The 26,573-nt window shown below is 37.7% G+C and overlaps 1 protein-coding gene across 4 annotated transcripts in view; it reads left to right on the top strand.

The window, feature by feature from the left end:
- The window catches only part of TOX (thymocyte selection associated high mobility group box), a 219,262-nt gene that overhangs the window by 971 nt on the left and 191,718 nt on the right, over window positions 1-26,573 (top strand). The window contains exon 1 of one of the 4 annotated variants that reach the window (XM_064387151.1): window positions 1,155-1,467. The exons of 1 other annotated variant lie outside the window; for it this stretch is intronic. In XM_064387151.1, the coding sequence (XP_064243221.1) occupies window positions 1,324-1,467 (144 nt within the window). In that variant the 5' untranslated portion in view covers window positions 1,155-1,323. Of the gene's footprint in view, window positions 1-1,154; window positions 1,468-6,332; window positions 6,375-26,573 lie in introns of those variants that run through there. 2 more of the 4 variants (XM_064387134.1, XM_064387137.1) reach the window with 2 other exon arrangements.

Below are 26,573 nucleotides of genomic sequence, written 5' to 3'. Positions count from 1 at the left end.
TGTCGGTGTGTGCTGTTGTCGCGGCGCGTTGCATGAGCGGGCGCTGCGCTCTGGCGAGCCGCGCACCAAGTTCCCCGGCGAGGCGGAGGGAGGGCAGCGGCACTTGCCGGGCTTTGGGGTTCGGGGAGCGCAGTGCCGCCCGCCGCGGAGCGCTGCCGCCGGGACACACGCCGGCTCCCCCTCAGGCACCCCAAATTAAACCCCCGGAGTAGTCTGGGGGCGGGCGGCTGGAGCGGCGGGGGGGTGGGTGGGGGAGGCATTTTCCATAACATCTTTTCGGAGAAACGGCGTGGACGGGGATGTTGGTGCGGGGGACTTGAATTTCCAGGGGGCTTGTTAATGAGAAAGATCGCGTCCGCCACAAACCGGCAGAAACTCTGCCCCGCAGTTCATGTGTCAAAGAGCCGAAAAGCACGTTTGTGTGTGTGTGTGTGTGTGTGACATATCTATGTGTATACACACACACACATCTCCCTGTGTGCATAATAAGTGTGCATAGTGTTTACAAGTCGGCTCAGAACATCGGCTCCACTTTGTCCCGGCTGTGCAACTGCCTTACCAATTTCTCTATAACTTGATTAAACCTCTGCAAATGGGGTCAGTACCTGAGGAGAGCTAAGTTTTAGGTCCCCCAGCCCTGGGGAAGGAGGAACCGCAGAGGATACACGCTCTAGCCCAAATCCTGAGTCCGGTTCCGAGAGTTTGGTGCTGCGATCCCGGAGCACTTTGCGTGACTTTTGCTGCCGAGGAAGGGGGCTGTGGTTCCTGCATTGTTACTGCCGCTGTAGCCTGAGCCAGCTGGTGCTTTATGTATGAGCTGCACTTTCTCTGCTGTTACGGAATGGGCTTTGCACGTGAATAAAACGCTGGCTGTAGGAAATGATCGGAAAATGCGAGTTACCCGGAGTACAGCCCGGCCAAGGGGAGCAAGCCGGGAGAGAGCGATGTGTTCAAACCTGCGCGCTCGGGCTCTTGTTTAGGAGCCCGCCGCGGCGGGCTGCAGCAGCAGATGGCTTTTCGCAGCGCAAACCCCGCCGTGCGCAGGCTCCGCAGGGCCGGCCGCGGCTGCGGAGGGCGCGGGGGCCGGCGGGGCTCTGCCGCGGACGAGCAGCCCCTGGCCCGGCCCGGCCCGGCCCGGCCCGGCCCGGTCCCGCGCCCGGCTATTGTCGAGACGGTCTCACGTGTCAGAGAGACGTTCCGAGCCGTCCCTTTCATCCCGGGCAGCTGCCTCGATTCAGAGATAAACAGCAAAATAGAGTGTGCTTGTGCTGAGGCTGCGGCGCCCCGGTGAAGCCCTCTCAGTTTTCAGGAAAGGTTTCCCACATGGTCGCATCTACCAATCACAACAGAAAGGACCAAATTCATCCTGGCTGCATTTCACATATACTCAATGGAGTTATAGAATCCAGGGATAAATCGGGCCCTTTGTGGTGGATGCCCCAGGATATTTCAAGAGAGATCCCAGAGGTATGACTGTTAGCGTTGTTTTAAGTAACTATTCTGCAGCATCTGGCAAATGTGCGCTATATTTTGGAAGTTTGTGCCAGGAGTGAACTTGGTTCAGCAGGAAAAGTTCAAATGCAAAGGAGCATTTAAGTGTTCATTAATTTTCTGCTAGTGCTCTGAGTAATCATGAGGCTATTGCTACTTTTCATCTGTGGTTTGCTGTTATTTTCTCTATTGTCAGTTTTGTAAATTGTAACAGTGAAATGTTGCCACGTGAAAAGCTTGGGCTGATATTAATGCCATAAGAACCAAAGTGTTTGAAGACCTGTTTGGCAGTGAAACTGGACAAACGTTATTAAACCTATCAATGATTTAAAGCTTCAGAAGGAAAGTAATGACTTGAATACACATTTCACTCATCATTCTTGAGATAGTGGCCAGATTTAATTTAAAAGTTAAATGCTTTGGAAAATCAGGAATTACTTTAATATATTAAATCATTTTCCAATTAAGTTCCTTAAATAATTTTTGGTGTGCTGCACTTCAAATCGAATAAATTAATTTAGAAAGTCGTTTTCAGAATTTCTTTACTAGCTGGTTAAAGCTTCTTTCAAGTCATGCCATGTATGAGGGAGCAAACTGTTCTTTTCAAATGCAAATGAGACACTCATTCTGTAGACAAGTTGCAACTCTTCTATTTCACTTTGCCTGAACTGATAATGTGCTTAAAAGTGCACAGTCATAAGACATATGTTTTATGCTTGGAAAAGACTTACCAGGAATGTTTCAATATAAGATATCGAGTACAGAACAATTGTCTTTCTCAGATGTCTTTACCACTGACCATTGATAACGTTAAATGGACAGAGTAGATTTGCCAGGCCCCTTGGAGGCATACATTCAGTGAACATTTCATTTTTCACCCCTTCACTCTCTCCCTTTGCTCAGCATGATTAACATTGCTGTGAAAACTTATCTGACTTGTTCTAAACATGTCATCATGTTACAGTATTGCTCTGTCACTCATTTTCAGGCTGTGTGTATTGAGGGAGTTTGAAGGGTGGGAGGCCTGCAGAATTCTGTTCAGTGTGTTTGGTTGAGTGTTTGCTTTTAAACTCTCCCAGGAATGGAGATGATGGCTGGAGTGTGATGGATCCTTGTTCTGGGCCAGAATGGTGGTCTTCATTAGGCATCTACCTGCAAAACTCATTCAGGACTCATTCAAGATCCTCTGGGTTCTTGTTTCTTGTACAGTTAGTTAAAACTTGCTTTTGGTGCTTACTAGTGGATTTGGCCCTGTTTTTCATATCTAGGTTTTGGTAGTGTTTTTTCTTTTACAAATTTGCTAGACTTTGATTCTTTACATTTGAAGTCTGCTTGAGTGCTGGTAATTTAGAATGTGTTCCACAAATACTTAAGCTTTTAAGTTTTCGAACTGTTCTGTTAGCACTAGTTGTTTTCCATGATCAGATGGTTGTTTGTAGCATATGAGTTCCCAGGCACATGCATGGGAGGTATTGACTGTGCATTTTTCTGTAGCCAGAGGAAAATAATGTAGATTCAAACAATCACCTCTTATCTTACAATTTTCAGTTGGCAGGCTTTGTTTCAGAAGACTGCTTAGATCTTTATTTTATAAACCTAAAATAGCATTCTAAGCATCTTAGCCTAATATTTCTCTATCTGCTGTGAAAGCTCATTATGCTCTGCATATATTGTTATGCAGGCTTTTCCTTGTTTCTCTTGCATTACCCATGGAGAGAGAAGAGTGAAGGAACAATGCAAACAATGTTGGTTATGACAACTGTGAGAGGTATCTGTTATACAAACAGATAGAATGGACTGTATGCTTTGGTATATGGGTCAGCCTTTGAAATAACATAGTGGAGCTCTTATGCTGGACAGATTTAGGGTTGGGGTTGTACTGTTCACCCGTTGAAACTTGAAGCATAATTGCAGTTCAGATATGTTTAGGCTAATATGAGTAGTCTGTTCTCTTGAAGTTTATTTTAGGAAATGTCACGTTCTGTAATTGAGTTGAATGATATAAAAGAAATAACTTTGATAATCCAAGTGTCTTAATTTGATAGAATATGGCCAGTGATTTCAAGCTGCCTGAAGAAGTCGGATGATAAGTTTAAATGTTTAAGTACAGAGAAGTAAATAACAGCCCTTTTGAAGGGCAATAGGCTTTCCCTATTGAAGTGTCACCTGCAAAGACCACTTTGATCAGTACTGTAAGAAGGATAGGTATATTTTAATTTTCATATTTGCAACTTCACAGTGTTTTCAGATATCTGCTCACATAAAGTGCAGTTATATAATTGTAGTTTGACACAGCTAATGACAGGGATGCTGACCTCTGCCATCAGTAGGCAGAAAATAATGGTCTTTACTGCTCCCAATGGTTAGCCTTGCAGAATTATGCACTGGATTCTTCTGTGATTTGCTACCTTGTTCAAAAATACAGGAGCCTACAACTCATCTTTCTTGTATTCACTGGTAGTTGTCAGTGCAGTGGAAAAATACAGCCAGGCAGCAGAGGTAAAGTGATAGACTGTAGTTGTTTTTAAAAAGAGGAATAAAGAGGAGAAAGGAGGGAGAGGGAAGCAAAACCTTTAAAATGAAAAAAGCAGAGTGACATTGGGTGGAAGTGGATAAGGAGATATAATACAATGCTTTGTAAGCAGGTAACAATCCCGCTTGTAATCAGAATTCCATGGAGCAAAAGTGCATTTATTTATACTCAGCATTTAGAGTAATTTATTGTGTAAACTGAACCCTACCATACAGACTACTCTAAATAAAATGTTCCGTGGCTGTTTACAAAGTGTACATTATTTCCAGGGGCTTGCTTCCATCCAGTCTCTATCTCAAACTCAGAGTTGTAGCTAGCAGGCTCTCTGAAGGACCGCTCTAAAGCTAAAATACTATATTGCTGTTTTGACAGTGTTTTAGATTATGCTCATGTTGTTTATCCTGAACATACTTCCCCCCCACACCCCTCAAAAAAATATCATGTCCTCTATTGTATTAGAATCATACTTGAAATTTGTTACTGTTTCATAAAGGAAAGATTAAACAGTTGCATTAGGGCTGACGTAATTTTCAAGTGTTAAGTCTCTTAGTTTCAAAAATACCACATATGAAGAACGGAAATGGTATTTTCTTTCATGTCTTAGTATGTTGTCTCAGAATTGTGAGCAAGTCTCAAGTGGGCCTCCTTAAATTCCAGTGTTTCAGAAAAGAAGTGGTCCCAATTTTAGTGAAACATAGAAAATGATTTATGTATGTGCTTTTGAGAAATATTTCTCAAAGATTTCTATAAACCAAAGCATTTGCAGAAATTTATTTTTTTTCTTTCTGCCAAATATCAGTACCCTGAGACAAATTATGTTTTATTCTTATACCAGAACGATGTGTTTCATCTCTAGAGCATTACCCTCAATCAGCCTATCATGAGGCCTTATGAAAGAGAAATGAAACCAGTAAATTATTAAGAGTGCTGAATTAACTAAACACTACAGCACATGCAGTACCTTTGGTGTTTACATTAAACTAAAGAGGAGCTGGAGCTGATTTTGTGAAGCTGATGCTGTGAAAGACTGGGCAGTTCCAGTTTCTGTTGAGTTCGGGATGTGTTGGGGATGATCACACTTTACTGTGAAGACCTGAGCACCCTCTGGCCCTCAGATTCCCACATTAGCAGGACTTTGTTGTCTTGGTAAAAATGTACGGAAACATTTGAAAAATGGACTATGTGCAAAACACAATTTATACTTAAGCAGAGAATTGTCCTAATCATGGTAGGATTTAGATTAAAATTGTTGGGTATTTAAATCCTGTATTGATGGTCGATATAAAAAAGCTTAGATGTTGGAAGTAAAAAGCTTCCTTTGACTTTACTCTCAGCACTGCCCAAGAGTGACCTGAAAGCACCACTTTGAGTGGTGAGAGGGTAGTCCCTGGATCAGTGCAGACCTTGGCTTCTGGAACTGACAGCAGAGGCAATTAGTGGCAGCTTTGTTTATCTTTTTGAAGAGGACACATGCTCTTTAAATGTCTAGCATGGATTGCATACAATAAAATGCTTATTTTAAATGTAACCTAAATTTAAATGCTTTGTTGTTGCAGTTGGACTGTGTGATTGTTGTAGATCCCTTCCAACTGAAATAGTCTATTCTGCTGTTTTAGCTATGCAACTACATACCCATTTTCTGCCCAAAGAATGATTTCTCATTAAAAATGTTGAGTTATAACTGCTTCAAAACATGATTTGTAGCAGATTCGCCAAATGACTCTTAATTATAACAATGCTTCCAAAATACTTTCAGGAATGGAATTCACATCAGCCCAAATGAGATTTTCTTCATCGTAATGCTTTTCCCTACAGTGTTCAGTTGGAAAATGGCAGTGTTGCCTTATTCTATGGTTAGGCACAGATTATGTAGCTGTAGCAGCAGCAACAAACTCTGCCCCTCCAAAGTGGTGAGTGCACGTAAGGAGCTCGTGTCCCCCCTTCTAATGGAATATCTGCCATTTATGTTCATTGGTAACAATCAGTTTTCAGTTAGTAAGTCATCAAATAAAACGTTTAGCTCTTGATTTAGACCTTTGAACTTAAAATTATTTTTCAGCAGGCATCTTGGTGCAACCCATATTTGTAATGTCTGTGGTTTTGTTTTGCTTCTTATGTTTGCAGCAATTTATTTTTAGCATTTGAATTTCATATGGCTCTAATAATATTTATATCTTATCTTTCAGTTGCACATATGCTAACACTGTTCTTGAACTGTTCATTTAGTATTTCTCACTGGGCTGCTATTTGATTTGCTACAGACCCTTGTTGAATGGTTTCCTCCCAAGGAACACGCTGCTTTCTAAGTTTCAAAACATACTTGAATTACATGAGGATCTGACAAATCCAGGTTAGTGAAAATGTCAGAATGTTTTAGCATTCACATTCTTGACTGTTAAACCACTCTCTACCAATCAAAAGTGGCACTAGTGGGTTTTTCAAAGGTACTGCTGGCTAAGCATGGAAATTGAGCTGCTGCGGTAGTACTTTTGTCTCCTGCTATTGTTGTTGATGATTATATGGTCTTAAAGGTTAAATAGAAGTTACTGTAGCTGGTATGTATTTTTGTTATATTAAGAAAATCTGCAGTGAGCTCCAGTTCTTATTCTATATGCAAGAATTCAGAACTCTGAAATCAGGCAGTGATAACCTGTACTTAGGGAAATGGGTCAGTAAAGGAAGTATGAAGCCTGCAATGTGAAGTAAAAGATTTATCTAGACAGTTCCTGCTAGAAGAGAAGTTTATGTAAACATGTTAATTTCTGTTGTATCTATGCTACTCTGTACATATATACACATATGCAGATTTCTGCTTTATTACACATATTGCTGACTTTGAAAGAAGTGAACTTACTCTGAGAATGCAGATGTACTATAAGTAATTGTCTTTGAAGTCATATTCTGGTCACAGTTGCCAAAAGTGGGTAGGTTTGTGTTCATGAATAAGAGAAAACATTTGTTTCTCCTATGATCATTGTGTTTGCATCGATCTGAAATAATAATAAATAGTAAAAGGAAAAATAATGGTGAAAAGGGATGATAACCCTTCAAAAGCATATAATTGATCATTTGGCAAAGTTGTGAACATTAGTCATGGAAACCTGCAGATAGTAGAGGCTTAATATCAAAGCTAATGATTTATTTTATGTTAATGACTTTCTGCTAGGGCATAAAAGACTGCTCGTAATGGACTCTCAGTGCTGTGTTCAGTTGCGAAGGCTAATGGGATAATCTTTCCCAAAACTAAGCTTTTTGAAGTAAATCATGGTGTTATTTTTTCAAGTTAACTCTTGAAAATGTATTGTCAACTGATTCTTTAAGAACTGCTTGTAGTCTTCATAGGAAAATGTAAGGCGAGTTCTTTTTTCTTCACCAGCAGCTTTCTTAATTGTATTGGAAATGTCTGTGATTTATTTATGGTTCTGAAAACTAATGTTCAAGATACGGAAGTCATTCAGTCACTTCAGTGTTTTTCTCATAGGGCAGTAATTTTTTGTGAGGCACAGTTGTTTTTACAGGTTGAACAAAGGAAAAGAATTATTTTTTTAGTGGCTTAGCCACTTATTAGCTAAATGGCAGTGAAACTCAGTTTTGCATTGAGAAGTTTTTTAAATCATGTTTACAATTAGTTATAACCAACATTATATTTCAATAAGAGATAATTTGCCTACTAAAGTTCACATAATGTGCTAATCATGTGTAGTGGTTAATAAAGGCCTCCTATCTCACTCCCCTGATGGCTATAAAAGGCTATTATGTTCATGGCAGCAGTTCAGGTACAGCTGCTGTGTGTTAATAATGCATCATTGTCCCACTAATAAACACAGCAAAGGTCAGCAACCCTGAGCACCTAAAACACCCATTCTCTTTCCAAAATATTTATTAACACCTTAATGGTGTATCTATTCATTTTGGTTTGGATTATATCAGTTAATGACCCTCACGGAATACTGTGTGCTCAGGTTTTGCAACCTACATGCTGTTGTGGGCTGCTGCACTTATCTTTCCTCCTAAACACTTTTCATCATAACTATGTGTTGTTTTTTGAAGACTAGCACGAAGACTAACACTTCATGGTCACCTTATGATTAACTTGCTTTGTTACTTAGTTTGGCAGTTTTCTTTTTTTTTTCCTGAGCTAATTTAAGATTCTGTCTAGAGGCTGAATTTTCATGACTTAAGACACTCTCTAGAAATTCTGTGTGCTAAAAAACTATGTGACTGTGTAATAGACATTGACGCATGCACAGTAACATGCATGTATACATTTGTGTACGTGAGCACTACTTCCTCTAGGTTCCATGCATAATTTTTATACTAGTTACTTATGTTTTCCTTTTTAGCATAGATTGCTGTATTCATAAAGGTTTTTTAAAATGCATTTTCTACAGACAAAGAACATACTCACATGGGATTTCCATTTTGCCAGGGAAACATGCAAATCAATAGGCCAGCACTTATCTACATTAAAATTAGGTACACTGTAATTTATGGGTGTAGTGATATTGTATGTGTCTTGCATAGCCTCAGATACTCTTTAACATAGCCTGCTTCTGTGTCTGTAGAGAAAAGCAAAAGTGTTAATTGAACAAAATCTCATTTTCTCATCTTGTAGTATTGTCTTGTGTTATCTGTTCATTTTGAAAACCTGATTTTCTTTTTTTTTTATGCTGAGTGATTTACAAACAAATGTTTAGAGGGAAGAAAAATACTACTACATTTCTATCAAGAGAAATGAAAAAACTTAAGTAGCTGAAGGGTTTCTTTTTGGTGTAGCACATAGCTTCAATGAAACATTTGTCATGCTTTAAATATATAATACATACAATAAAATATGTACAGGCACAGTTGTGATATATGTAGTGTTTGGCTCCATTGCTATTGTTTGTAGTCTCTACGGTTGTCATACATTGTTCTTTGCACATCATACCATTACAGCAGAATTTGACACAATTTCTAGCTTTCAGTCCTGCACCATTTTCATTGCACAATATACGTGAGTTTGACAGGGTGTGTTGAGGACAACTCTGGCAAGCAATTGATATTTTGAAGTGGCAAGCGTTTCAGCAGCTGCCTGCTTGTGAAAAAGGAATGATAAGGTATACTGTATTGTTAGTTTCAGGCAAAGCATTAAGGTTTAAGCTCTGTAAAAATGTACACATTATTCGTCAGTGGTGAAGCAAGCCTTTTATGTTTTTTAGAGCTTAGCTCTCTGGCTGATGTGAACTAGAATGACATTGGTTTAATGGTCAGTAAATGAATAGGAGTACTTTGAATTTGAACCACTGCCAATTTTGCACCGACAAAGAGACTGACAAAAGAAAGATTTTATGTGAAAGCAAAGCACAAGCAATGTTTGGGGAGGTGGGGAGAGGGGCAGAGGAACCCAACAGAAATATTCTCTAACGCAGCCTTGTAATGATTCTAAAATTGTTAAAACACATCCATTTTGCACGGCTCATCGGCTACGAACCTAAGCTGTTTCATCTAATGTTCTTTAAAACCTGTTGTATACACATAGTCTTTTAGAATATATTCATATGGAATTTACAGTGTGTTTTTCTAAATACCACACTGTGCCCTGAAGGCCTGCTGGCAGAACATCAGAGTTGTCCACTGCTGGAGTTCCCAAGTCTCTCTCTATCTGGTAGTGGGAAATTGTAGTTTAATCAGTTATGGCACTTGCAGTGTGTAACATTCATTAGTAAGGCAATTTGTCATGACTGTTAATAGTCAGGATGCATCTGCTCTCTCTTCAGTTATGGAGTGTGATAAGCAAGAGGGCAAATATTTCAATATTTAATAATATTAGCATGTTTGAAAACTGTAATTCAAGGTTAGTGCTCAAAACACAAACATCAGATTATTGACAATCAATGTATTTTTACTGGTTTTACCTTTACTGAGTGGATTTGAAAGTACCCTAATGCTCTTACAACTCCTGTGTTACGTGACTGGGTATTAGAAAGTAAATGTTAGCATCTTCAATGTTTATCAAAGACTTTTCCTCTGTTTTCCTCTGTAAATTGAAAGGTAGGATATTTTCACGGAGTTGCAAATATCTATAATTATTTTCCAGTGTATCAGTAATAAATTGTTCACAGTATCATTTTTGGCAGTAGCAGACCTTTTTTAGTGTGAGTTTTGTGTCTGGGCAGCTTATAATGTCATGTTATAAAAGATATTCGATGCCTACCAGATAGACAACATGCAATTAGAATAATGTTCTCTTCTCACTAAAAAACAGCTTGTAATCATTGTTCATTGTTCTAAATATGAAAGGATAAATTGTTTCCTACAGCCAAGAAAGGTTAGAGAGGGTTTTTTTCACATATATCTGATAACCCTCATGTATTACATAATATGATAGCTTCACACACAATAGCTTTGTGACACATTTTAATTTTTAATGAAAAGCCCCCAAAATTTTAACATAATTATTTCTTTGGAAACCGAGCCCAATCTTGGTGAAATCCGTTCTTGCTAGTAACAAAAGCTGTTACTGTTTAAGTTCCTGTTCAGCAGTTAGTTCGTACGCTTCACTGGATGTTGTCAAAAAGGCTTTTCTCTTGATTGACAACCCTGTAGGAATGTGAATGGAGATTTTAATTGCATATCATGTGTGCATATCAGAGTGAGTGGATTCACTGACTCTGCTTAGCTCTGTATCTCTACAGGTCAGCCATGCCAAGATGCTTCTTTTTTAATAAGAAATTGATATATTTTCCAATGAGAGAGAAAAAGTGCATGAAAGTGAAGAAGACACTGTAAAGCAAAAGGTTCCTGTGAATTTTGGAAGAAAAATGTGTGCAATAAATTTTTGACACAATTAAGAGGTGTTTTGATGATGTAAATTCATATCAATTCCACACTGACTAAAGACTGCTAGAAGTTTATCTTTTTCTCTTTTATTTTTTTATTATTATTTTCAAGAGTACTTTGAAAAAAATCAGTTAAAAAAATTAAAGTGAGTGGAAAAATTTACTGAGGCAGGCTGCCATTATTGAGTCTTGTCCCCTTATAGAGAAAAGGAAAATGATGGGAGTTTTCCTTTATATTGAGAGCTAGTGGAGTTTCTTATTCATACGGTATTTGATACACACTTTTTGGACAACACTGGTTATTTAGGGGGATATTTATCTCAATAAGAACTTCATTTTAAGTCTGATACTATAACCAAGTTCTGATATCGACTGTAATGCAACTTTAATGTTTTGGTTTTTTTTCCTTAAGAACAGTAAGATACATCACTACAAAATAAGGTCTGCTAAACAGGCCTCATTATTTTCCATAGCCAAGAACATAAAATTAGCAAAGTCAGATATTCATTATTATGAATAATAATTATATGTCGATATCTTAAGTTAGATTCCAGGTTTCATTTTGCATCAAAAGCCACAGTATTGGCTGTATTCTTTTTAAAGCTCATAAAGCATCAGCAACTGAAAGCACAGCTACAAGACAGTTGTGAGGAACTTTTAGCTGAGTTAGTGTTTTGTTCCAGTACAGGGACATTAAAACCTAAAGGAGGATGACAGTTGCACTTTTCTGTGAGGACCCCTGGGAAGGAATTGTTACTTAGTAACAAAGTTTCTTTCCTCTTTTCTCCTGGTTTGTTTTGAATGAAAAGCAAATTTTGCTCTTTCACCCTTTGTGTAAGGCCAACTGTGACTTTCAGGTTATATTTGTGTAAAAAGTGTAGGAAGAAAGGATGCTCACAACTTGTTGGAGGCATGTCAAACGGTCTGACAACATGCTGGCACTTTTATGGAGCCTGTTTGCTCCTGTGTTGAATTAAAGTGTATCTCACCCAACTGCATCTTGAACATCAGTAAACCTGAAAGAGTGCTTAAAGTAAGTGAACACCTTAAGAAGAAAAGCAATTAGATTTACTTTATTTCTAATGAAGCAGATCACTTCTGACTTAATATATGAAATTGATGGATGGTTGCATCCACTAGAATCTGACACTGCTGTGTGTTGTCAAGATTTGTGAGTAGAAAATAGAGCACCAGGTCCAGAAGGGAAAAGTCCAGATTTTGAAACTTTAAACCCGCATGAAATGAATAATTTTAATTTTTTTTCATCAATGTTGAGGAAAGAATCTACTTACATTTTGCAACATTAAATACCAGAGCCATTTTAGTAAATCACCATAGTAGCTCTTGACATAAAGTTAAAAAATTGCAACATTGATGCCATGAGGACTTCATTCTTCAGGACTTTGTTAGGTTACAAAGTCAAACACTTTAATGCTGGGAATGGCAGATTTAAGGATGCCTTGATTTTGCTCTTTAGTATGTTATCATTGGCAGGAATTTGAGCAAAACAGAGGATGTGGAATGAATGATCATGCCATTGCAGCTTTATCATTAATGCAGTTGCAAATTGCACCAGAGTAAAACTTTTGGGCAGCCTCAGATTTGCATTTTTTTACATTTTGATCATTCTCTAACCCAAATAATATTGTTTCAAAAGAATTTCTTTGTGTGTTTTGCTGATTCATTTGATCATATCCATGTCATTCATTGCTATTGTCTCTTAGGAGTGTCAGTCTTTTCAGCATTGCTGCACAGATTTTTCTGCTGCAGAGTTAACTCATTTTTAGTAGCAGAGAGAATTTTGTCATGGTGAGTGAAGTGAGGACCAAGTCTTGGTGTGGCTAGGAAGATCTTGGGCTCTCTCGTACCAATCCTTTCTTTCTGGTACTTTATGATTCATGATTCATGCATTACATTCTAAGGGTTTTGGATTGAGCATGAGAATACCTGTGTTATTATTTTGTCACAATGCTCCCATTTTGGGCTGAGGAACTCAAGCATAAGCTAAAGCCTTAGTATTTTCCAAACTTTATCTCTGAACAAGAGGCACTTCTCTATCTCAGTATCTTTTTTTCTCCTGAATTTGAAAGATGTCCTGCAGATAATAGAGCTGGTTGAATTTCCTTAAGGCTAAAAATTCTCCAAATCTAAATACAGATATTGTGACCAAAATTGCAGTCACATGTACTGTAGTTAAACCTACAATTGTAAGTAAGAGAAAGTCTATTGTGAGTGTATTTATTATCATATATATAGTTACTATGCTTATGGAAATAACTAAAGAGGTATCTGTTAAATATATGCTTATACTAAACTTTCTAAATTTGTACAAATTGTTTCAATTCTAGTAAAACCAGGGGATTTAGTTTAAAAATCCTTAGGGCTCATCCTATAAAATTCTTCTTTGGAGCTAGAGAGGAGCCCGTGTATATAATAATAAAAGCTCAGAGAAAAAATAATTTTGAAAAGGAAAAATATGTTACTCAGCAGAATCCATTGCCCTTTTAAGAATGCTTTCTCAGAGGACTTTCTCAAACAGAACACTACAGTGGAAATACTGAAGCAGCATTCTCAAACTTGGCTGTGGTTTTATTAACTCTTTTCAGAAATTCAAAATTTAAATGTTAATATTTACTGCAGAGTAAAATAGTTCTGAATTTAGGAGGAGTTTAGAAGGCTTTGGCTGGAGCAGATGAATGCAGACTTTGTAGGAACAAGTTTGTTACAGCAGAGCTCTTAACCTGCTGCTTCCTACATGGTTGTCTGTTCCTACATGGATTCTAGCAATGCTGGAAGGTCTTTGCTAGAGGTGTAAGCATATTCTGAAGCAATGGGGCATATTGATGTACCAGCCCTGGAAGTTAATTTTCTACCATTTTCCACTCATCAGAATCCTTCCTTATTATTAATACTTAGCTTGTACAAAGCTTAGTAGTTAAAAAAAATCACAGAATCACAGAATATTTTGAATTGGAGAGTGCCATAATCTTCAGGTCCTACTATTCTGGATAAGGATGAAATGTTTTGAGGAAACTTGAGCTTTTCACACACACTGGTAGTGAGTGTTCAGTCAAGTGTGAGAGAGAAGAGCAGGGAAGGGGAGCACTGAGTGATTAAGGAACTCATCTAAGCAGAAGAGCTGGGTCTGTGATCCTTCATGCTGTTTCAAGAATGTGGGGTTTTTTTCACCATTACTGAACACTAGTTTCTGTTCTGCCAGGACCCTCCTTTCTCCTTTTATGTTTTGAGTATTCACTCTACACAGAGGCTGAACTCTGAAAAGACAGGTGAATTGCAACCTCAGCATATCTGTCACTTGGAGATTTAGGAATTTATAGTAGAACAGAAGAAAATATGGAGATATTCTGTAGAAATAAGATTTTCTGACTGGTCTTGGCTAAAGCTGGATACCATTTCCACCTAGTATGGACACCTAAACTATCTCCTGATAGTTTAGGGGATAGCTGACCAGATGACTCCTAGATGAGCAGGGACATCACCAGAGGGTCCTGAAGTACCTGTGCTGACAGTGGAGAAGTGGTGTGTGGAGTCTGCTCAGACAGACTGATTTTCACCCTGAGTTCTTTGGGGTGAATTGAAAGCCTCAGGTTCACAGACCTAGTGGGGCAACATCTGCTTTAAGGAAAACAGCCAAATTCAGATTTAAATGACAGCAGAACTATTAGGATCAGGACAGATCAACAGAAGTAGTGCTGGGTGATGTTAAAAGTCATGTGAATGTGGGTTTGCAGAAGTCTTTGTGGTACAGATATTGCTTTTTCTATGAACTTGCATGACTCTAGGCAATATTTGCTGGCTTATGGGATAAACCCCCCATGCTGCAGAGGTTTCTTTGTGAAGTGCTTTTTGTCTTAGTCCTTGAAATGTCATATTAGCTATTCCACTGCTGCATTTATCTGCTACTTTCCTCACTCATGTTCTGTAGAAAGTCCCGACCTCCTGCAACAGACACTGATTTACCATTTCCTACCAGGAACTTTCCTTTAAGAAGGTAAAATCCAAAAAAATCAGGAAATCTTTTTTTTTTTTTACCATTATATAGACAAGATCTTATAAGAGAAATGGGGAAAAGTAGTATAACCAAAAATAGATCATGGTGAGAGAAAGAGCAGTCTCCAAAAATGGATGTAGAGATTCTTCAACACAAATTTAATTGTGGAGTAGAACTAGAGAAACACTGTGAGATGCTATGTCATCTCCTGTCCCATTTCCTGCACCCCTTCCTCCTCCATTTCTGAAAAAAATCACTCTTCTCCACATCACAATTTGTTATCTCATAACTTGGATGAGAACCTTGTTCTTCCTCAACAGCAGATCTTATTTCAGTCCTTATCTGGTGGTTCAATAACTTATGCCTCTAGCCCTTAAAAAAAAACAAAAAAAAAAAAACCCCAAAAACAAAAAACTGATGAGTTTGAAGTAGAAGGAGCAGACTGCTCAGATATGTGAATTCTTGTTCCTTCAGGGTCACTCCACAGTACTCCGTAAAGATAATTATACTATTTGGATTTTGGTTTTCCCACTTCTTGGGTTGAGTGTTTAGCTGAGAAACTGTCAAAAAAATTCTGCTACACAGCAATAGTTAAAAAGCATTAGCCTAAGATTATTAATCACACAAGTGCTGAAGGACTTGAAAGGACTTGTTTATATCCATAAAAGTAGGGAAGAGAAAGGTAAGAATTAGAGCTGGAATTCCATATTTAGTTTGAAATTTCTAGTCATGGCAAAATATTTTGTATATAGGATAATTACTTTTTGGCAAGCCCTGCTATATCTAAACACTTTTGGGTGGGCTAAGGATGAAGTTTCATTTTAACTCTTAACTTAAAGAATTTCCTTGCTTTGTGGTTTTAGACTTTAGATTATATTAACATTTCATGAGCATCAATTTTTATGGTACTGTTCCTTTGTAGAAGATACTGTTTTCACACAGAAGTAGTGCTAAGTCTGTTGCGTTAGATTTTATAAGGTAAACTTCATTATATTTGTCCTGACAAAGATTTGTATCATCTAGGATACAGAACTGTGACAAGATGTTTGTGAAAGAGTTAAACAAATCTTGCATTTTCTTACCATTTTTTCCCCGTTATCCTAGGAAGTAATGCCATGTGAAAAACTTTACCTTCTTGGTGCTTTATTATATAGGCTGAAATACACTCATGAATATCTCATTACATTCTGTGTGCACCACTTGTATAGGACTGCCAGCGTCTGTCACCAGTCCTGCCCTTAATACAGTTCCCCATTCTTAGTATCTTGTGTTTAGACTCAGTGCAGCACAAGTACAAAGCTGCTGCCTTTTTAGTGTTGAATTTTTAATGTTTTTCATCCTTTTTAATGATTTTGTTACTGAACAGAATTGGACTTTATTTTTGCAGATACCAGTGTATTTGAAAAAGTCCCTATTCTTTCCTCCCTTGAAGTGTTTATAGTACATTGTGTACTTCTCTGTGTATCCAAGTCTCCAAATTAGTTCTCAGTATATCTGAGTCTCCAAATTAGTTTGCATCACCTCTGTTATAAAACTCCTTTTCTTCCACCACTACTCTGAAATTGCCTTTCATACTCAGTGTAACCTATGAATTGGTCCTGCAAGTGAGTCATTCCAAGGTTGTTATTCTTCCCTTATAACTATATTTAATAGAAAATACTGTGCTCTATGTTATGTCCATCTTGTTCAGATAGAACAGTGTCTGCTGAGATGGAAAAGCAGAATGCAATATCAGAATACATTTAAATGTAATAACATCTCTGGAAATTTTCTTTTTATGGTACAGAAATAACAGCTCTTCTGCCATTATCACTGCTTTGGCTTTTAAAGCCTTGTGGTATCAGAGTATTTCAGTGACTGGCTTGGCCTTGCAGCTTTTACCCTAGGAAAAATGCTACTGATGTCCAGAGGAGTTTTGCATTCTTCAAGGACCGTGATTTAGCCTCTGGTGGGCTATATTGCCCTGTCTTAGGAACCCTTTTCCCCTGCATAAAACATTACATAAAATTTAGTGGTTTATCTATCCTGCACATTTCTTCTATTAACAAAATTATACACCTGGGGTTAATTTTCAAGATTATTGCATTTTATACTTACTGACCCTAAAGAAATCTTACTAAGAACATTAAATTCATTTTCTATTGAGTGTTGTTTTTCCTATAAGTACATTAACCCAGTATTAGCTATCACACTTACAACATCACATTTTATCTGGCCCTCCTGCAGTTGCAAAACTGTGACTGAAGTTCATTTGATTTACTCTTTCCTCAAAAAACAATCAGTTAGTTTTATTTTCCCTGTGTAGTGGGTCAATTCAAAGGGAATTTCCTTAGTAAGATAGAGGCCCACACAAGCTGTGCATCTGGGGTAAGAAACAAATGTACAAACCCACAAATCTGCTGCCTCTGCAACAGTTCCTGTAGGATCCCCTCCAGGTCCTTTTCCTGTTAAGTAGGATAAAGAGTCTTGGTAGTTGTAAGGGAACTTGCACTTAACTTCAGTAGCTGGGGAAAACTCATGCTAGAAATCTTGTTTTTGTTGTAAAATAATTACACATCTTTTCATCCACATGTTCTCACCGGATCTTTCAGAAACATGTGACTCACACTTAGCTGTGATGCTCTCACAGTGTGATTCAGGCTGCTGCCTGCCTGGGACATCTCGAAGACCAACTGTTACTACTTGTAAAAATTTGCTTTTAATGTTTCCTTTAAATCCCCATTTCAAAATTCAAAATCCTTGTATAGTAGATACATGTAATTAACGAATCAGTGTATTTTCCTGATACAGGGAATTTGTTCAGTGCTCTTTCTTGACCTTGTTCTACAAGGTTGTTACAGTTTTGTTGCTGTGATCTACAGCAGACTGTGGGTGTGGTTGAGTGCTGGGTAATGTGAATTTATGCTACTCTGCCTGTTGTAGAGTAGCATTCCATGCAGATACTTCCGTGCCCACACAGGATGCCTTTATGGAGCTATACTCTGCCTTGAAAGCAAATGGACATTACAGCTTTCTAGTCTTTCATACTAAGTTCTTGTTGTAACTGGTGATCTGCTCTGGTTTGTCATGTGTCTGCAGGGCAAGTACCAAGCAAAGAGGGGACAGAATTCACATTTAGTTACAATTTTAAATGGATTTTAGCCAGTTCTGGGTCTGCACCCTAAAGTTACATGGGAATTTTTCAAAACAGAAGATATGCTTCAAATTCAAATGGGTGTTTCTGTGTGTAAATCCCATGTATATGTGTACCGTAGGCATATTTTGAAAATAACCTATATATCCACTATTAGTGCAGATAATTCAAGAATGAAACATCCTGAAATTCACCAGTGGATGTTATTCCAGTGACTAGCAGTTCTACTTAAAAAGTGAGATTGAATATGGTTCAGCGTTGGCAGGCTTGGCTAACTGGAGCGTATAACAACCATTCTAGTTTGCAGTAGTTCTAAGTCTGGCTTTAAAAGTGTTTCAGGAATAATTTTGAAGTAGAAATCTGAGAATATGAGGTACACAGAAGGAAATGTTTCTGTCTGTCATGAAAAATCTGTATCTAGCTAGAGGCTGCAATGATTGTGAAGAATGATAGTATCTCAGATATGCAGTATGCATTTTTGACTGTCAAAATTTGCATATATTTAATGCATTGAACTGTTTTAAAAACACTATTCTTAGAATACTTGTCAAAATATTTTCTATAATGGATGAATTTAAATCTAATTAACATATTCATGTTTTAAACTTATTGGCATTTTTTGTCCAAAGTGCATAATTTATACTCATATATAAATATCTTATACATACTATATTCAGAGGTAGTATATAGCTCAGGTTTAAATTGAACTTGGATGATGTTCAGTCATAATACATCTTACTCATCGATACAACTTTCTGTAGTTGTTCATCAATATACTCTGAAAGAAGAGAATAAATGTTTTATACCTTCAACCTGTCTCTTATAGTTGGGGTTTTTAATGGTGGAATAAAAAATTTGAGGCAAAGCTGCCTCAGATACTTGTTTTGTGCAAAACTTGTTCTGTGTGTGCAACACCTAGAGGTGCAAGACCAAGTAGTTTAGATGTCAGGTAAGATGACATCGGTATAAGCTCTCTGCTGAGTTCTGAGTAATCTTTTGTTAGTTTCCCCAATAACTCAGTCTAATCTAATACAGGGATGTAAGTGATATCATGTAATAGGTTTTTGGAATCAATAAATATGCCAAGGTTTTGAATTACTAGCAGTGTAGATGTGGCTGATAAGCTCAATTGTTGGAAAACAGATCCCATAAAAGTGAAAAGTGAGATCTTTAAAATAAAAAAAATCAGATGAAAGCCAAATCTTTTATGAAACAGAGATAAAATGTGGCCAAGTTCTACGTTGCACAAATTTGGACAGATAAGTAATGATATGATAGAAAAAAATACGCAAGTTTAGCAGTGATATTGTTTAGGATCCAGGTTGTTAACAATGGATAAACAAGAATTCTGAGTTAAAGAAATAAGTTATCAGTTTCCTCAATCTTCAGAACATCTTCAAATACTGCCTTGATGTTAATATTTAAATTAGAGACTTAGATGTGATTGTGCCAAAGGTCTGTTTTCTAAAGCTTAAATACAGGCAAAGCTTTGGGATAGGAATCCTCCATAGAACTGGCATGGATGGTTTAACAGTAGAGATAGGTGACATATGTTTCCTCAAAGTATCCTTTTCTTTGTTCATCTGGCTTGCCAGTGTGTCTTAGTTTGTGACTGCCAAGCATCTAAAATTAATGTAATATCTTATTAAAAAGATGATGAAGTTTATGCATGGTATGCTAAGCTTGTACATAACCATAAATTCCATATTGAATGCATCTATGTATAGCAAATATTTTTCTAATGCTAAACACCTGGGATTTCTGATGTGTGCTACTGGTCTTCCTTGTCTGAGGTTCCTTGTTGTAACATCCAATTCTTTACTCGATGTGGATTGAACTTTGGGGCTTTTGCCCCACTGTTTACCAATGAGTTCACCATCTGTTCCATGGGTGCTGATATTTATGTGTTGGTGATTTTATTTGTACCAGTGCACGATGTGGAGGCTGACTGAGAGGGGAGCTGTTGGGATTGAGTTTTTTGTCAGTGCATTTGTTGTGGAGAATGGATAACAGTCCCTCCATGGTATATATTTTACTGGAAACTCAGTGTATAGGGGCGCTTGTAGCACTGAAGCATATTTAATGAAGATAATATATTTCGTAACTTTGACTGTTTTGGTTCGGTACTCATCATTTATTTATATGCTGGTAGCATCCTTATTTAGTGCTGTATAAATTAATAACACTATATTTAGTAAATATGAACTATAATCATTGTGCTATTTAATTTGGGTCTAATAAGTACTTGCCAGACTAATGTGTAGTCATGTAGTTGGGCAGATGTACAAAAATGTCATTAACTTGTTTTGATTTGCGGACAGTGATGTATGTGGCAATGTCTGTGAATACTCCTGCTTTTCTTACACCACAGCTACCTCATTTGCCAAATATGGCTATGATCCTTTGTCCATGTTAATTGAGAATGGCATCCTTATTCATCATGTGCAGGGTTTTTTCAGCCATTAAAATGCTGTCCAAAGACTACTCAACTGAGGAAAACTACAGAATAATACAGAGTGCTTGTTTATCTGTTGTTGTAAGCCTTCTGTTTTATCCCATTGTAATGAATGGGAAAAGGAACTCTCACATGTGAATGCAATGGTGTTGCTAAAGAGCACAAAATTCCTTTTGGAACATCAGCATTAATAATTAGACTGGGACTTGCTTGAAATATTTTCATCAGCCATGTCTCTGTTCAGTGTTTCTTCTTTTCTTTGACCTTCTGAAAAATAAGTGAAAATGGATTAAGATAATTTACATTAGTTGTCAAAAACTGTGTTTATTTCTTTGATAATAAAGGTTTCCATTCCTTGATTAAATTTATGTTTATATTTGACATTTTCCAGGGATGCATAAATTCATATGACAGTTAAAGTCTACATACTCCCAGTACCTAGTGCCAGGTTGAGTTGAATTTGGACACTTCACATAAATAAAAGTGGTTTTATGTTTCACCTTCATCTGGTAGGTGAGCACTCCACCTTTTCTTGTGAAACATAATCGGTTTTGACATGGCAAAATTAGATCCTGGCTATTTATTATCTGCTGAAATCAAAAACCATAACTGGGAAAGCATGTGGTAAGTCCATTGGAACAGCTTGCATGCAGAGAAGAAAAGAGGAGGCATTCCAATTTTATAAGCTCAAGGTGATTTTCTCTAACACCTAAACCGTTTTAATTAATTACCCTGAAAGATTGAGTAAATTATTATTTGAATACTTTATGGCATTACATGTTAACATTTCAAGGACAAAGTGCTGTACTTAGCTTTTCAACAATGCTTCATCTGTCAGAATATATCTTCTGAATTTATGTAGTATACTGCAGTGTAAAAGGTAGTCAGAATTTGAGTACTATGAAACATTACAAGGAACTGAAATGGAACCCTAATATTTATGGAGACCTTCTAGGGACCTACAAATTAAGAAAATCAAGAATTAAGACTTTAAAAAATATTTTCCCTACATTTTTTTAAATGTGAAAGTAATAATGGAATGCTATTAAAATGTTGATAGTGTTGCAGGTATAGTCTTTGCTGCTAACGGTGTGTCCATGGAGCACAGTCCTGCATATTTGCAGGGTGAGATGCTATTTCAGTTGCCCTGCTTACACAATATGCAGAGTATCTATGTTTTCTCTTCCTTTATAACTTCCACTTTTGACACTTTTGCTTTAGAAAGAAGGTTTATGATATGAAACCAATTCCTTCATGGTGGATATACCTATGTGTTTGATATAACCTTTTTGAATCAGTGGAGTATGTGAAATGTGATAGGTTGTTTAAATGGTGTTTGTAACCAAAACATCAGCTGTACTCCACAAATATAATCCTTCTTCCACTGGAAGATCATACAACCTTTTAGTAACTTCAGCCTAGCATCAGTAGATTAGATCAAATCCCCATTTACAGCATTATATTAATATTTTCAATGGCACACTAATCCAAGAAATAAATGTGTCAGTTTCTATGGCTACCCTGTAATGGCCATGGCCATAAGACTGTGCCTTAAGGCCACATAAAAGACTTAATGTACAGATTGAATAGAAGCACATTATTTATTACTAAGCTATCAAGCTGAGAAAATTTAGTGAGCTCATTTTTTAGATTTGCTCATTTGACCTGGGCCAATTTGCTTGGACGATAATACAGAGTATTTAAAACCACAATGTTTTCTCAGTTTTAAGGATAAAGTGATTCACACTAATCTTTCAGAACAATTTTGTGGAATTAATGATTTTTATGTTCCTGTGATACTTACTGATGGATCTTTGCATTTTTTGTGGTTTGAAAATTAGGCAAAACTCTTTCAGATTTTGAATGAATGCATTAAAATTCAAGTGTCGTGCTATTCAAAGTAAGGCAGATGCTTCTCCTCTCACATCTGCCCCCAGCCCCATGATATGTTGAGACATTTGAGCTGTAAATGACTTGAAGATGGGGTGACCAGCAAGAATCACAGGGCTTCCCCTGACCCTAGAGAGTCTTTGCTTCTTCAAAGATGGAGCACTGGAACTGGAGTATGCCAGTATATTTCCCTACTTGGGGACCCACACATGCAGCTTAGCTCCCTGAGAGGTGTGATGCAAATCTCTTCCCCCTCTGCCTTGGATGACTTTAATACATTGCTCATATGGTTAAAAAACCAGTCACCTTTGGTGTACATTGATCCCCACCACAGTTTGGCTTCCAGAAACAGTGACGGTGTGCACAAGTGAGGGGAGAAGGTGCAGTCCAGGGCATTTCTGTACTCATTCATATTAGAAGGATCAGAGTCCTTAGAGATGGATTACAGGACTAAAACACTCAGGAGACTCTTTGGCTGCAAACGAACATAAAATGACTAGAGGGACTGTTATTAGAGAAGGTCTGGGGTCAGAGCCCTCAAATACTTACCTGGCAGATGGGAGATGGTGAGAGAAAGGAGGCAGCGTGTTGTGAGGATGGTTTCCTTCTCAGAGTTTTACTCTCCCTAGCAATACTTCGAGAAGTGGTAATTGTATCAACTTGAATGCAGACTATTGAGTCACCAAATAATATAACTTTTCTAAAAAATTGTTTCTTAAATATGATTTGAGGAATCTACAGTTTATTTTCTTTCCTGTGAAGAATTTGTGGTTATCACATAATTTCCAAAAGGTTTGTTGAAAGACAAAATTGTTCTTATAAAATACTCTTTTACACTTCCTAAGAGAACTACTAATAACACTTTTAGACTGTGACACTTGCCAAGAGCTGACATTTTCAGAATTTCAAATGTCAATAAAACTGCTTAAAACCTTGTAAGGAGGCTGAGTGAAGACAAGAGAGACTTAGCAGAACATATTAGTGGTTTTAACACGTGTCTGCTTAAGCCTTAAAATTTATGTTCTGAAAAGGCCCATTTCTAGTAAGTCACAATAACCTTCACGACAAGTTTCATCAACATAAATGCTAAAGATGAGTGACAGATATGTATAGCATATAGCCTACATGGAATGTAAATAAAAGCTTTAACCCTTGCAGAAAAAAAAATGTGTTCATGAAGTAATATAGACCTAGGAAAACAGAAGGTAACATTTTTGTCACCTCATAATGACTAGCATTTACACGGGGGTTTTGGTGCGTGTTTGCCATTACAAACACTACATTTGCTCTTAAGTATGTTTGTCCATTCAGGCACGCCTAGCATAACTAACAAATGGTTATTACAAAGTCTCACTTGAGGTTAGAATATCTGATAGGAAAATATCTGGAACTATTTACAGTGTAAATGTTAGAGGAGAGAGGAGACTTCTGGGCCTATATGTGTTGAGCAAAAAACCTAGTAATGTAGGTAGTTTGTGTTATAAACCAGCCCCTGCACTGTGTGAGATGTAGTGTTTCCAAACACTAAATTACTAGAGACAAATGTTTTGTCCCTCCCATGCAGCACCTTTATGCAATGTGTTCTCTATATGGAAAGCACCTGGTGTGCTGAGTAGGTCATTATGTTAGGGACAAAATGCAGCAATGCAGTTTGAACTGCTATAGCTTCTCAAATTTTGTTTCTTGCCTCAAGAGAAAAAATATTCAAGATTTCATCAGCTGCCTGTAAAGAATTAGCCTTTACATTCAGTCCAGTAAAGTGTTATTATCAGGGCAGCCTTTCTGAAAGAGTTCAGGGTACAGTATGAGTCTACTTTCACAGCCATTTTACCAGTGCTTTTCATAATTAGTTCAGATGCTGTCTTGTACTTTCTAGTTGAGAAATGTTGGTAGAGAAATGAATGACAAAGAAAACAATCTCATTTAAGGCCTTCTTTTTGAAAAAAAAATGTAATGCTGCTAGGAACAAAATTACTTACCATGTGGACTAAGTCATCTTGTTGTATTAGTGTATTCTGTAAAATACTGTGTATAGCATTATTATAAGCAAATGAGACTTTCCAAGTAACAAGTGCCCTCTGTTTAAACAAACAATTTTCTATGCAAAGGTTAAACACTGAGATATTTTTCTTGTTCGAGTCATGCTCATGACTTTGGAAAGTCACCAAGCAAGTATGCTTAAGAAAGAAAATGTGAATGGAAAATTCTGAAGCATTTTGCCCTTTTGGTTCCTAAGAGTGAGCTATCGTTTCTCTCCACTGTGGTCATTAATAATGACAGATGAATGTGGTGCAGAGTTCACCTACATTATTGTCAGTAACAGGGATAGAGAGGGAATATTTATTACAGCAGAAGGAGGGAGGGGAAAGACATGATGTTGAACCAGAAGATGAGCAGAGTTCAGTGTTTTTCGTTTGGGTGGGGAGGAGGGTTAGCAGAGAGCATGCGCAAAGGTTTCTTAAGAGACTGATACAGCTCTCACTGAAATCAGCTGAAATACTGCTACAGGCTGCTGTGAGAGGTGGATTGATTGAATCTTTAATATGTTGTGCTTTACAGTACTTCAGTAACACAGATTTATTTCACCTCAGCAAAAGCGGTTATCGCTTCGGGTTTGCAAACAAGTATGGTAGCAACATATTATTTATTTATTTACTTATGGTAAACTGGTCAGGCATTAAATCATGATTGTAAACTGATAAAAGGACACTCACAGCTTGACACCTGTTAATTTTGAAAATATAAGGAAGTATAATTTTGGGTTGTGCACCTGTTTTGTAGCACAACTAACAATTTTTTAAATTGTCATTACCTCTTAAAGAAAAAAAAAAAAGATTCTCATGTATTTTGCTATGTGAAAAACAAACATGGTATCCCCCAGATTGGTGGGGAGACTCATGACCTGACAGTATGTGGGCATCATGCTCACATGACCTACATTTCATGCGGCCCATCTTTTGTCATTTAACTGTGTCTTCAAGAATACTTGGAAGTCAGGGAAGAGAAGTTGCATATCCAAATTAGCCATTTAAATATTAGGAGCTTGAGTTGGTGACTGAACTTGGCCTGCAGGTTGGCATACAATTTAAAAATGCATTGAGGAGATGGGCAATTTGGTAGCGAATGATGTCTGGATAGAAAGTTTGAGAATATGAAAGCATGGGGTAATTTATTTATCACATGAAAAATTATGTTCTACTTAAATTATTCACAGATTAACTTAATGTAGCGTGAAAGACAAATAGATGAAACTGGGATGTCTGACTTCTTGCAGAAGATTGGACCATTGTATCTCGCCCTTTAAGGGATTTATAAATTGCCCACTTTAAATACAGCCATCAACTAGTGACTGTATCACAGAGTTTTGTTATAGTAAATAACAATATTAAGTTACATCAGGTCTGGTCTTATTTTAATATGCAGACATAGAGTTTTGGACCTATGAAAGGGAAAAAAACATCCTTGAGACCCATTTTACTGATGGTAAACTGTTACTCAGTGTGTGAAGAGACCCGCAGGGATGATGGAAGTCCAACTCTTGATCCTGCACGGGACTACTCCAAGAATCATACCACATACGTGAGAGCATTGTCCAAACACTTCGTAAACTCTGGCAGGATGGTTCTGTGACCACTTTCCTAGGGGGCCTTCTAGATGAAAAATATTTAACAAATACTGAATCTAGATCTCCCTGACACAGCTTCATGCCATTCACTCAGGTCTTGTCAATGGTCACCAGAGAGATGAGATCAGTGCCTGCCACACCTTTTCCTCTTTTGAGGAAGATGTAGACTGCAGTGAGGTCTCCCCTCAGTGTCTTCTTCTCTAGGCTGAACAAACTGAGGGATCTCAGCCACTTTTGATATGGCTTTCTGTCTATGCCCTTCACCATCTTCAAATCCCTCCTGTTTTCTAACAGCTTTACATCCTTTTTGTATTGTGGCACCCAAAACTGCACACAGGACTTGAGGGGAGGCTGCACCAGTGCAGAGTAAAGCAGGACAATCACCTTCCCCAACCAGTAGGCAGCGCAGTGCCTCAAGCACCCCAAGACATGACTGGCTCCTTCATAAACAACTTGGATGCAGGACTGGAAGGGATACTAAGCAAGTTTGCAGATCATACAAAGCTGTTGACTCCCTCAAATGCAGGAAAACCCTACAGAGAGACCTCAACAAATTAGAGGGCTGGGCATTCACCAGCTATATGAAATTTAGCAAGGGCAAGTATCAGAGACT

Source organism: Passer domesticus, chromosome 1, assembly GCF_036417665.1.
Source record: "Passer domesticus isolate bPasDom1 chromosome 1, bPasDom1.hap1, whole genome shotgun sequence".
NCBI classification, from domain to species: domain Eukaryota; kingdom Metazoa; phylum Chordata; class Aves; order Passeriformes; family Passeridae; genus Passer; species Passer domesticus.
Note: the sequence above shows the minus strand (reverse complement) of the source record. Positions and strands in the feature narration are given on the sequence as shown.